General features: G+C 38.0%; 1 protein-coding gene and 1 long non-coding RNA gene across 5 annotated transcripts in view; one reads left to right on the forward strand and one right to left on the reverse strand.

Moving 5' to 3' along the window:
* Positions 1–12500, reverse strand: part of LOC137973809 (uncharacterized) — an 87633-nt gene that overhangs the window by 40301 nt on the left and 34832 nt on the right. The window contains exons 1-3 of one of the 4 annotated variants that reach the window (XM_068820698.1): positions 6984–7288; positions 4991–5290; positions 15–317 (exon numbers count right to left, since the gene is read on the reverse strand). In XM_068820698.1, the coding sequence (XP_068676799.1) occupies positions 15–317; positions 4991–5290; positions 6984–7110 (730 nt within the window). In that variant the 5' untranslated portion in view covers positions 7111–7288. Of the gene's footprint in view, positions 1–14; positions 318–4990; positions 5291–6471; positions 6571–6983; positions 7289–11002; positions 11297–12500 lie in introns of those variants that run through there. The other 3 variants (XM_068820699.1, XM_068820700.1, XM_068820697.1) reach the window with 3 other exon arrangements.
* On the forward strand, positions 7552–10430 carry LOC137973981 (uncharacterized). The gene is made up of 3 exons (XR_011117358.1): positions 7552–7819; positions 9574–9750; positions 10057–10430. It is a non-coding gene; the product is annotated as an uncharacterized lncRNA (long non-coding RNA).

Genomic DNA, 12500 nt, shown 5'->3' on the forward strand with positions numbered 1-12500 from the left:
ATGACACCACTTACCATCTTCCATTGTTTTTACAAACTGAACAGAACTATTCGGTCCATCGCCAACCGAGGTGTAGGCCAACAACTGAAATTCATATTCTGTAAATTTCATCAACTCCCTGACAGTTTCTGCTCGAATGGAAGCATTGGAAATGTTAAGAAGTTTAGGTTGGTTGTCAGGGCGTTTTTGTCTATAGAACAATTTGAATCCCGTAATGATTCCATTTCTGAAGTCTGCAGGTGGTAGCTGCCAAGATGCTGTGACACTTGTAGAAGTGCTTGCAGTCACCATAAATCCAGTGGGAGCGTTTGAGGGAACTTAAAATTAATGAAGAAAAGAACAATAAGTGATCCCTGTTCATAAAGTCACATTACTTGTGTTACAGGGATAAGAAACTTTGAAGAAAATTGCAGAAGAGTCTGTCATAATCAAGTCACATAATTTAAAGCACTAATAAGAACTGATTCGAGTCTATGGTACTGATGCAGGTAGTCATTGTTCAACATTACTAAAAATAGATTCTATGTTGTGTTATACAGAAAAAGTTTAGACTTGGAAACTTTTAGGACAACATACGCAGCTTTAATTACGTCGCACAGTTATTTTGTTTGTATGTGTTGACAATCTGGTCCTGTGTGAATTGGAAAGTGATGGATGAAAGAACGTATCTTGAGACTGTGAGAAGTAGCTGTTGTGAAACAGATCAGGTTGTACTTCTTGCAATTGGCCAGCTTAAAGTGTACTTTTGAAACAGAATATTTTTCAGTGTCAAGAAAAGAGATTTGCCAGAGCCTGAGGGCAGATAAGTTATTGATGTAAACGTTCACACTGTTGGTAGTAACACATTGTGTTTTTTCACGCTTCTTAACTTGTCTTTCTGCCGTTATTAAAGATAATGTAAGGACATCAGTTATAGGCTTAGTTGATCAAAACACCCTAACCCTGGCAGTCGTGATCAGTCAATACGCAAAGTTTGGGTGCCTCAAAAGCAATTGGTTAGAGAGTAGCCTGACAATGGGTGGTTACATAGTTCCCAAATCTAAGAGGTTTTAAAATGTTTCCTCTGTTAAGTCACTTGACTCACTACTAGCAGGGAATGCTTTGTCATAGTTCATATAGATGGTTATGAAACCCCAAAAACTTGAAAAGCGAGAACAGTGCAGTCATACTTCAAGCTAACCTGACTGTGACCACGCACAATATCTTGTCCTCGGTTCAAGTTTGAGTTTTGTATAAATTAACCAAAACTCCTGATTGGTTGTCTTTTAGAAGAAGGGTGTGGTTTGTGCATGGTCAGGGCCAAAACAGAAAACAAGAAAAAAACAAAGAAACATGTGTACTGTAGAGTTTCATAAACATCTTGATATATTAACTACAATGGTCTTTGTAAGGAGAGGGAAAAGAGATTGACTGGAGTCATCGTTTAACAGTGTGCAATGATGTGTACATACTAAAACACAAAAAGCCCCATCAGCAACAATGATGCATAAAGTAGGCAATATTTACATGTAAACAGAACTTGCACGCAAAGAAATGTTGGGGAAAAAAAAAAAAAAATTGACACTCGTGGTAAAATGCTTAAATACAAATTTTGGCAAAATCGAGCCCTTCATGGTTTTTTTTTTTCTTTTCATGTTTTTTCCCCTCTTTCATCGTTGTCTTCAAGTCTAGATTTTTCCTCGTTCTCTTCCAGCCTAGATCTTTCCTTTGCAACCGTTTAAGGTGTTTAAGGTGACGTAACTTAACGATACGATCTCTTCTCCAAATTAACGATTATCGTTAATTCCAAATTTGCTTTGAATTTACTATTATAGTTAATTTAGGACACTGTGCCCCAGGACTTGTGGTAGCAGTGGATTGGATTTGGTCCCGGACTTTCAACTCTATAAGTTACACTTCGTTCCATTTCACCACTGAAGATCAAGACACCGCGTTTTCAAAAAAAAAGTTTTCTTCAAGTCTCCCATAGAATATCATTGCTGAGTAATTATAGGCCTAAGCTAGATTAATTAGGCATAAGCTTTGATTTTCAAATGTTTAGCTTGGTAACCGACCATTTGCAGTGTTTAATATTGTTTGTTGCCGTGTGATAATACAGCAATTATTAACAAATAGTGTTTAAAATATTGTCCCTGGGCAGCTAGAGGTGTCGTGGTCAAGTGGTTAGGTGACAGGTTAAATTAATCAAGTTAACATTCCCAGGTTCGAGTCCTTTGTCCATACACTTGGGTTATCTTTTAAAAAATATATGACCATTTCCCATAATCCACATCAAGTTTTCAGTCTTCTAAATTAACGATACGTGTAATGGTAAATTCAGAGCAAAACTGATTACGAATTAACGATTATCGTTAATTCATAGGTTGAGAATGGGTTACTCAGCTAACTTGGATGATCTTTCCAAAAAATCATCACGGACGGGATAAACTTGAACTTGTAAATTATTTAAGCTCCCAGTTGGATTGATAACTTAGTTGGTAGAGCAAGTGCAGATGGTCATGGGTTCCAATGCTGTTCACTGAGCATGGATTTATTTCAAGCTTCTACTTACAAGTGACCACCTCCTAGTTTGCTTGATAGCTCAGTTGGTAGAGCAAGTGCAGTGCAATCGCATGACCATAAACTGCGATCAGGCCCATTTTTAGCTTCGTCCATATGTTCTCTTATGTCGTCGCTCGCTAAAATTGGGCCTGACCAAAAGTCTCTCAAGAATTCCGGACGGTCGGCCAACAAACTCGTGATCTGATTGGCTATTGAAACGCCGGAAGTAAAAATACCATCGTGATTGCGCGGAGCTCTCGCGAAGTCCTCGAGAGTAATCCGCCATAAGTGTACGAAAAAAATTGCTCCCTTTTGTTCTTACAATGCCGTGGACGGTGCAACTTGATTTTATTTGTATAAATGGAGATATGCTATCTGAAACATCTCATAACTTGTCCAGAATCGGGTTTGAATCTCTGGAACGAGTGAAATTAGCGATTCCTTTGTCGAACTCTGTGGCCATGGGGTTGAAAGTACTTCGGCTCAAACTTCCCTGATGTTTTGAAAGCTAAATAGCTGGTTCTTTCAAATGGCAATGAAAGCCGATGCATATTGGTTTCCTGGATGAGACAAGGAACATATATATCAACAGGAGGAGATGCTGATAAAATCGCAAGTTACACGAATGCATGTGTTGAATATCTGTGTATCAAACGGCGCGCTTTATTTATTTACTGTACATGACACGGTTTGTTTGCACCCTTCATAATATTTCCAGTTGATTTAACTTTAAACTCGCACTCCAGAAACTAAAATGGCATGTTTCCAGAGAGATCAATTGTACAACAATAAAAGAAACTTTGCGAGTCCATCTTACTGTTCGTACTCCATCAAAAAATTAACCGCCAAACTTATCATGATTTTACTGCGTGCAATTCTAGAAATACACTGCAACTGAAGATATTACCCGAAAAAATCACCAAAGAAACCTTCATGGGCAAACACTTAAAGGAATAATGTATTTCTCTTTTTTTTTCTTTAAAAATCTATTGCCAAACCGTCCAACGACAAAATGCTAGGTTATCTCAATTACAAATTAAGATGTCAAGCTTAAAAGATTGCATATTCAGTGAAGTTCGGAGGGAGAATTACACCAGCCTTTTCCGCGATATAGTCGTCGAAAACATTCCCCATGCTTTAAATGTGTTTTTCTCAAATTAAAGCCAACAGTAACTTTCGAATTCGTTTATAATATTCCTCCCACGGTAATTAACTCTGTTCAAAACAAAATTGCGTGAATCTGCCGTCCACGCGTGTATTGGTGTAATGGAAGTAAATTTGATTGGCCGATGAAGGACATGTCAATCAATCAAAAAAAGTGGGCGGAAGGAATTTTGAAGAGGAATTTGGTCAGGCTCTATTTTTCGTTTCGCCAACTCCACATTACGTACCACGCGAAACTGAAATAGGGCCTGATCGCAGGTTACATGACCATGGGTTCGAATCCAGTTCACTGAGCATGGATTTATTTCAGGCTTCTACTTTCCAGTGACCTGCAGATCTTAGTTGGCTTGATAACTCAGTTGGTAGAGCAAGTGCAGTGCAATCGCACGACCATGGGTTCCAATCCACTTCACTGAGATGGATTTATTTCAGGCTTCTACTTACAAGTGACCTGCAGCTCTTAGTTGGCTTGATAGCTCAGTTGGTAGAGCAACTGCAGTGCAATCGCATGACCATGGGTTCGAATCCAGTTCTCTGATCATGGATTTATTTCAAGCTTCTACAGTACTTACAAGTGACCTGCTCTCAGTTGGCTTGATAACTCAGTTGGTAGAGCAAGTGCAGTGCAATCGCATGGTCATGGGTTCGAATCCAGTTTAATGAGCATGGATTTATTTCAGGCTTCTACTTACCGTGAGTGACCTGCTCTCTGTTGGCTTGATACCTCAGTTGGTAGAGCAAGTGCAGTGCAATCTCATGGTCATGGGTTTGAATCAAGTTCACTGAACATGGATTTATTTCAGGCTTCTACTTACAAGTGACCAGCTCTTAGTTGGATTGATAACTCAGTTGGTAGAGCACATGCAGTGCAATCGGAGGGTCATGGGTTCGAATCCCATTCAAGCCTCGATTTTTAGGCTTCCTTTTCATTGCTTAACTAACCGTAATGATCTTTCCACATTTCATTTTCATTCTATTCTGCAGCTCAAATATATATATGTGTTCATACTTTCCATAAAATGGTTTTCTTTTGTAGCCAAATTAGTTTAGGGGAAAAGTGATGACTGAAACATTCCAGTGGTAGATACAAGTACACGAAACAGGTGCACATGCGATGTAATGTAATAAGCCATGAAAAAAACTAAATACGATATAATCTGTAGCCTTAAAACAAAGACTTTCGTTTTTTACCTATACATTTGAAACACTTAAGCTTTAATGGCTGACTTACCTAACTTCAAGGGAGCCTATTGTTACAAAAGTTAAATTAAACAATATCACTTACCATCTTCCTTTGTTCTTGCGAATTCAACCGAACTGTTAATTCCATCACCAGCGGAGGTAAAGGCCAACATGTGAAATTCATATTCTGTAAATTTAGCCAATCCGGTGACAGGTATTGTGTGCATCGAAACGTTGTAAACAAAAATGGTTTCTGTGTCATCAGCGCCTTTTTTCCTGAAGAATATCTTAAATCCTCTGATGATTCCATGTGTGGAGTCGGATGAAGGATGCTGCCAGGACGCTATGATAACCGTAGATGTGTTAGCAGTCACTTTAAAATTGCTAGGAGCTTTTGATGGCACTGAAAGATTTCAAATGCAGCGAAGACAAGAAATCAGAAATGAATGAACTTTGCCAATGGAATGAAATAAAAGAAATGTGATTCAACCACTCTTAAATGGAAAGCAACTTTCTTCCTTTCTAATACCCAATAAAGGAAATTAATTTGGTGAAGGGAGTGACATTTTGAATAAACTGAGAAAGACGGCTTATCAGAAACAAAAAAGTACGTAAATAAATGAATAAATCAATAGATAAATAAAAGCTCCATGGCATTCTACATTTGCCAATTCAATTTCTTTCAACTGCATTTGACTATATCTTCTCCCACACCAAGTGGAATAATTGATAGAAAATCGGTCAGTGTAAAACGCAGACTGCAGACTGCAGACCTGAGGGGTAAAATGCAGACTGAGGTTATAACGCAACTGTTGAAAAAGCCCAAACCACTTAGAAATGCTAACCTAAGGCCTAAAACAATATTTAGGCTTAACTTTTAGCATTCCTAATGGTTTTGGGCTTTTTCAACAATTAAATTATAACCTCAGTCTGCATTTTACCACTGGTCTCGGGCTGCACCCTTGCGAAATGAATTCCCAAAAAACTTGGAATTCCTAGGAATTCCCAACAATTCCAAGTCATGCAAATTAGGAAGACTTCACAATCTGGGAATTTTTGAGAATTTCTGAGATTGGATAATCATACTGCTGGGAATTACTGGGAATTCCTAGGAATTCCCAACAATTCCAAGACAGCCGTAGACAACAAGGGGATTTTTTAAGATGTTTTGAGAATGGTCAATAATAGACCACTGGGAAATATTGGGAATTATTGAGAATTCCAATGCAAAGAGGTACAAAGGATGGATGGAGTCTTCAATAAGAAATTTACCATGACTTCATTCACATTCTGTACTTCTAACTTAGACAAGTTTATTATCTACACACTGGAATGTCACATTAAGTTCTTAAACAACAACAAAAATAATTAATGGTCTTAATACTCTCTAACCAATTAAAATATTTAAATGAAGAGACCAATATGAAAATCATGGGAAGAAAATTTTAAGTTCCATGTCAACACAACACACCTACCAATAATTGGGTTAAAATAGAGAGCCTGTAAAGGAAATACACCTTCGGGACTCTTGTTAAATGCATTCCCAAATTATACACTGTCCCAAGTCCTGATAATAATATTTACCTTGATGAAATGGTATATGAAATGAATCATATATGAACTGCTGATATGAAATCAAGTGAAGCTATGATCTTCGCATTTTTGCAATTGCGTAGAGACGCCTGAAAATTTCAGGACTTCAACGGGGTTTGAACCCGTGACCTCGCGATTCCGGTGCGACGCTCTAACTAACTGAGCTATGAAGCCACTGACGTTGGGAGCTGGTCATTTGTGGGTTATGAGCGCTCATAACTGCGAAGATCATAACTTCACTTGATTTCATATCCGCAGTTCATATATGATTCATTTCATATACCATTTTATCATTGATTCATTCCTCACGGGACCATTAGAACCCACAAATGACCAGCTCCCAACGTCAGTGGTTTCATAGCTCAGTTGGTTAGAGCGTCACACCGGAATCGCGAGGTAACGGGTTCAAACCCCGTTGAAGTCCTGAAATTTTCAGGCGTCTCTACGCAATTGCAAAAATTGCGCTCATAACTGCGAAGATCATAGCTTCACTTAATATTTACCTTCTACCTCTGCCTCTGGGTTCGAACACATTGACAGCAGCTTTGCAACCGCAGATTTGATTGGTTCAGTGCTTTGAAATGTGCATACTCCAGGCGCAGACACCGCTATAGGCAGTGACAACCCCATGGTCAGAACGTAAGTGTCAATGTTTCCTCGACAGCATTCGATGACAAATCAAACATTTAAAGCGGGTTCCATTTTCATGAGCGAGCTTGTCATAATGTCTGTTGTCGTCAATATATCCGACTGAATTTGGATCCATGGAATATAATCTGAATCTGGGAAGTTATTTGTGCGATCTTCGTGCGACTGTTCTTGCTTGTTTCTGCAATAATCCAGCGGATTCTCTTTTAAGGTTGCATATATGAAGCATCTACCGTTTGAGCCAATGACCTCGTGTTCGAAACAAAGAAGCCTTTTTCATTCGCTTTGGCGCCCTTACTTGAATATCATGGATCGACTTTTGTGGCTTATACAATAGCCCATTTCCGAGTTCATGTCTGCCTCCTCTCCAAAGCGAGTCTAAGTGCGAAGTTTTTGTGATGGTAATTGGTTCTACTTTACATATGAAAGAAAACTAATTATCATAAGAAAAACTTCGCACTTAGACTCGCTTTAAAGAGGAGGCAGACATGAACTCGGAAATGGCCTATTAGTTAAAATGGTTTTTATTGTTGTTCAAGGGGAGAACGAGGATACTGTCAGTGTGGTGAATGAAAAGCAAGTTGTTGGCAATGGCGAGTTACAAGAAGGCACTGACACGTGGAAATATCGACCGGTTCAAACAAAGGAAGGCTCGCCATTTTAATACAAAGCAACAATTCTTAAGTTTTTGGTAAGTATGTTTCATAACGTGAAAAATATCCGTGCTTTATTCAATATAACTCATTATTGTTTAAGTCAGGCGATTGTTGTTAAAAAGCATGGCATTTAGCGCCGCATTCAGTGCGCGTTCACAGGCGGTTATTTCATGCTGCGTGTCCATTGTTGCTTTCTTTCACCTTCCACTTGTGATTTTTATCATTGAAACGAATTACGGTCGTTTCGCCTACTGTCTGTTCGCCTACGTCTAGCGTCGATTCGCCTACGTTCAATATGTCAGTTCGCCTACGTCTTAAACTCCGTACTATGACAATCATTGTGTAAAACAGTTGACCACCTTGAAACAACATAGAGATGAAAATAAATAAAAACGAAAGATTTGACTAACCGGTTGTGTGGATAGACCAAAGTCTACTAATCACACATGCCTTAACTTTTTTCTCATCAACCTACGTTTGCATTGCGAAAGCGCACGAACTAAAAAAACACTAATTCATAAAGTTCATGATACTGAGAACAAATCGCAACATCGATACAAAACATTGAACCGCCCAGTAGAGTGGAAACGAGCTAATTTCTTACGTACCTTATCCTTTATTGATATGTTAATGAAAAGTCTCACTTTCTTTAGTATAGGCCGCTAAAGGACCTCGCTCAAGACACAAGTCTAGAGAAATAACGCCTTAGCTAGCCGTCATATATAATTTTTTGCATCTAAGTTTGCGGATCGTGTGGAAGCGATATAAAGTTCATGATCGCAACATCGATACAAACATTGAACCGCCCAGTAGAATGGGAACGAGCTAATTTCTTATGTACCTTACCCTTTATGATATGTTAATGAAAAGTCTCACTTTCTTTGGTATAGGCCGCTCAAGGACCCCGCTCAAGACACAAGTTTAGAGAAATAACGCCTTAGCTAGCCGTCACAGTTTTTTTCTGTGAGGTTTGACAAGGACTTTTAAACAATTCAGTTTTAAAGCTTACATATGAATCGTAGGCAAACTGACATATTGGACGTAGGCGAACCGACATTATACGTAGGCGAACAGACAGTAGGCGAAACGACCGGTAATAACTTGTATCATTTCTTTTCTTGAAAGCAAAGTTATTTCCCGTTAGATCCTAGGACTTAAAAGGCCGGTTATTTGAACAAAGTCTAACTGATGCACCAGGTTTTCCACAATCATTTGCATGACCTCCATAGCTTTCTTGGAATTAACTTACATACCTTTCGCCCTTTCCAATTCGGTCCGTTCACGTTCGTCCCATGCATTTCACAGGCTAGTCACTAGTCACAATGCTACTGATAAATTAACGAGCTGAGCAAGTCGTCTAGCCCGAAGCACTAATAAAAATGCTATTTGAATAATAATTTTTAGGAAAAAAAAATCAATGTGTGCCTGATTTAGCTAAAAAATAACAAAGATATCAATTACATCACCTATTGTAATTTACCTGCAGCTGCTCAAAGAAATATTTGTTATGCCCACTTGAGTGGCTCATTGGAATAACAAAGAGGGTGATTTCAAACATATATCTTCCCTATATGACATGTGTAACATGTGATTTCTTTGCTAATTGTACTTGATTATTGCTTCCTTAAAGTTTCTTTCCCCACAAAAACAGGTTAGCAAGATGCTTATTACTTATTAAATTTGCTTCACATGGTTAACACTTTGACTTGTGCACTTACACATAACTACATCAGTTGATAAGATTAAAATTTTGGTAACAATTAAACCTAAATTAACATTTTTCTTTCAGACCCTGAGTTGCTTCAGATGGTGAGAAACACAACAAAGCCGCTTGAGAGATTGAAAGTATTGCTTTTTCACCTCTTCACTCCAGATGAAGTGAGACAGTCATCCCTCAAGGGGTGAACAACTGTAACTGGAGGAGAAAATGTTGGCCTTCAGAAACAAAAATTGGACCTAATTTACTGTAAGTTCAAGATTCATATTAACAACCTACATGTCTTAATCCTTTTGGTCTCTTGATATTTTATGTCCTAGTTGAGCCCAAAAGATCCTGGTAATTTCACTTTTTTTTTTCATTCTGGGTTCAACATGAAGACAAAAGATTTAAAAAGCTCAAAAAGGTACAAGAGCTAATCTACATGTAAATGTCAACTTTGAACTGGACACCCTGGACTTCATTAAAAAAAATACAAATATGTGCAAACCTCAACTTTATTTAAAACAGACTGTCAATTTGCAAAAGAATAATCTTAACTTTTCTTTCTCTCAGTTGTTATAGAAAGGCGATACAAGTTAGAAAGGCTTCCTGTGGATACACTAATTCGAGGCCAACAGAGGAAGCTCGGCGAGCAGCATAAAAAATCTACAGCAGCTAAGTCTGCATAATGTATCACTTTATTTTAAGTAATATGTTTCTTTTTTCCTTGCATAATAATGTTACAACTATTTTGAATTTTTGACATCTATAGATTAAGGAAAATGATTTTTTTTTGTATTCAAGTTTTTTTTGAATACTGTAAGTATGGTCAACATTGTATTTCCCTTCAAATTATACTAAATGCTGGTTCTTACAGTTCCATCAGTTGAGAAAGAAGTGTTGCATAATATTTGAGAAAGGCTTTGTTAATAAAGTTTTTCAAATGGTTGGAATCACAGTCTTACTTGAATTAAATACTTAAAGTTGCATGAGCACCGTTACTAAAAAAAATATTCTTGCACTTCCGGTGTAATTCTCTGGAATAGACTTGCAGATTCCCAAAAGTTCCTAGGAACTTTTGAGAATCTTTTGGCTTACCATCTTGTTGGTGGATGCCTATTGGTCAATGAAACTTGGAATTCCTAGGAATTCCTAGGAATTCCCAAATCACTTTCCAATAGACTTGGAGTTTCTGGGAATTTCTGGGAACTGAATTAAACCAGAGCTGTTGATCTGGCAATTCCTAGGAATTCCTAGGAATTCCAAGTCCGAAATTACCGTGAAAATTCACACCTTTGATTCCTAGGAATTCCTAGGAATTCTCAGACTTATTTCGCAAGGGCAGTCTGCAGTCTGCGTTTTACACTGACCGGATACAAAATCTATAAGAAAGGGTCAGCTGTGTTCAGCTGTGTCTATGCGGGGCATCGGAAATTGCGATTTCATTCAACTGTAATTCACCACATTGCTCCCAATTGACTAGGTATACTAAGCCTGATAAAAAGCTACAGACCCTTACCATCTTCCAATGTCCTTGCAATCTTTAAGGAACTCTTTGGTCCACACCCCACCGAACTGAAGACACACACTTTAAAATAATATTCTGTGAACTTTTCAAGCCCCGTGACGACTGTGGTGAAAGCCTTTTCGACAGTTATGTTGTTGGCTGTGTCAGATACTAACGATCGATATAGTAATTTAAATGATAAAATGTCCTTGTCATTTGTATACCGTTGTGGCAGTTCCCAAACGGCAGTAACACTAGTCGATGATTGTGCAGTCACGCTGACCAGAATAGGTCTTTTAACAGGAACTGAAATGGAATCAAAAGGTACCACTGAACACACCACTGAAACATCATTAGTTACTTCAAATCTGTTACAAAACTCTCTCTTGGCACGAACCTCTTTCAATTCATTAGGCTGTCAAGTTTCTGAAACCACACATACAAAAACTACAGTAGTTCAAATAGTTTTCACTACTTCTTTTTATTTTTGTCGTTTTATATAATTAAATGGATTTGTAAAACAAAACCTGCCAGAAGACTTGGAGAAGAACGTCTTCACGAGTTAATACGAAAAGCACCGATCTGTGGAATGGGCCCGAATTACCGAGTCACTGCCCCGCCCACTTTCGTTAAACATTTTGATGAAATTCCTTTCCCATTTCGACCGCAACAATGGAGACACACATTTTCAAAATTTATCTCTGTTTTCTTTGGCAGTCGCAGAAAAACTTCCCATGAAGAAATCTGTGGTAAAGTCTTCCCCTTTTTCGATAATTTCTTGTATAATCTTCATTCTTTCAGTCTCCTCCAAGAGCCTTTCCACGATTACAGAGCCTTCCATATGCGCTCAGTTCTGCCAATACAGTAAACACCCGCATATAAGAACAAGTGGATTAAGAACATCAGGCTGAATTTGGCCAATAAAGCACCATGTAAATATAAGAACAAATTCAGCCTGATAAATAAAACATGTTCTTAATTCAAAGGGGAAGGGTATTAGGACAAGGAAACTATGGTGTTCAGGACCATTACAAACTATAAAATCTATTACAAAACAGCATTGTATGTTAATTAAACCTCTATTAATATATAATTTGGACTATTTCTGAAACCAATTTTAAGAACATTCTAAGAACACTTTCAGGCTGATTTCATATTCTGTGAATTTCTCAAGCCCTGTAACTTGCCAGAAGAAAACCAACGAACCATTGATAATTGCAACATTTTTTGCATAAATTTCCCAAGCCACATCTTTGATAGTTTGTATTTCTGATACGTTGGAGTCTCGCTTTTAGTAAAGAAGTTTAAAGGTTATCAAGTTTCTTGCGTCGTAGTACCGTTTTGGAAGTTTCCAAGAGGCAGCGACACTAGTCGATGATTGTGCAGTCACATCGACAAGAACAGGAGCTTCAACAGGAACTGGTATGGAGAACAAGGAATTGCTGAATACAGAAGAATACCGCACAAGTCCAGAAACATCACTACTTATTAAATTTAAATGTGCTAGAAA

This window comes from Montipora foliosa, chromosome 10 (assembly GCF_036669935.1).
Source record: "Montipora foliosa isolate CH-2021 chromosome 10, ASM3666993v2, whole genome shotgun sequence".
NCBI classification, from domain to species: Eukaryota; Metazoa; Cnidaria; class Anthozoa; order Scleractinia; family Acroporidae; genus Montipora; species Montipora foliosa.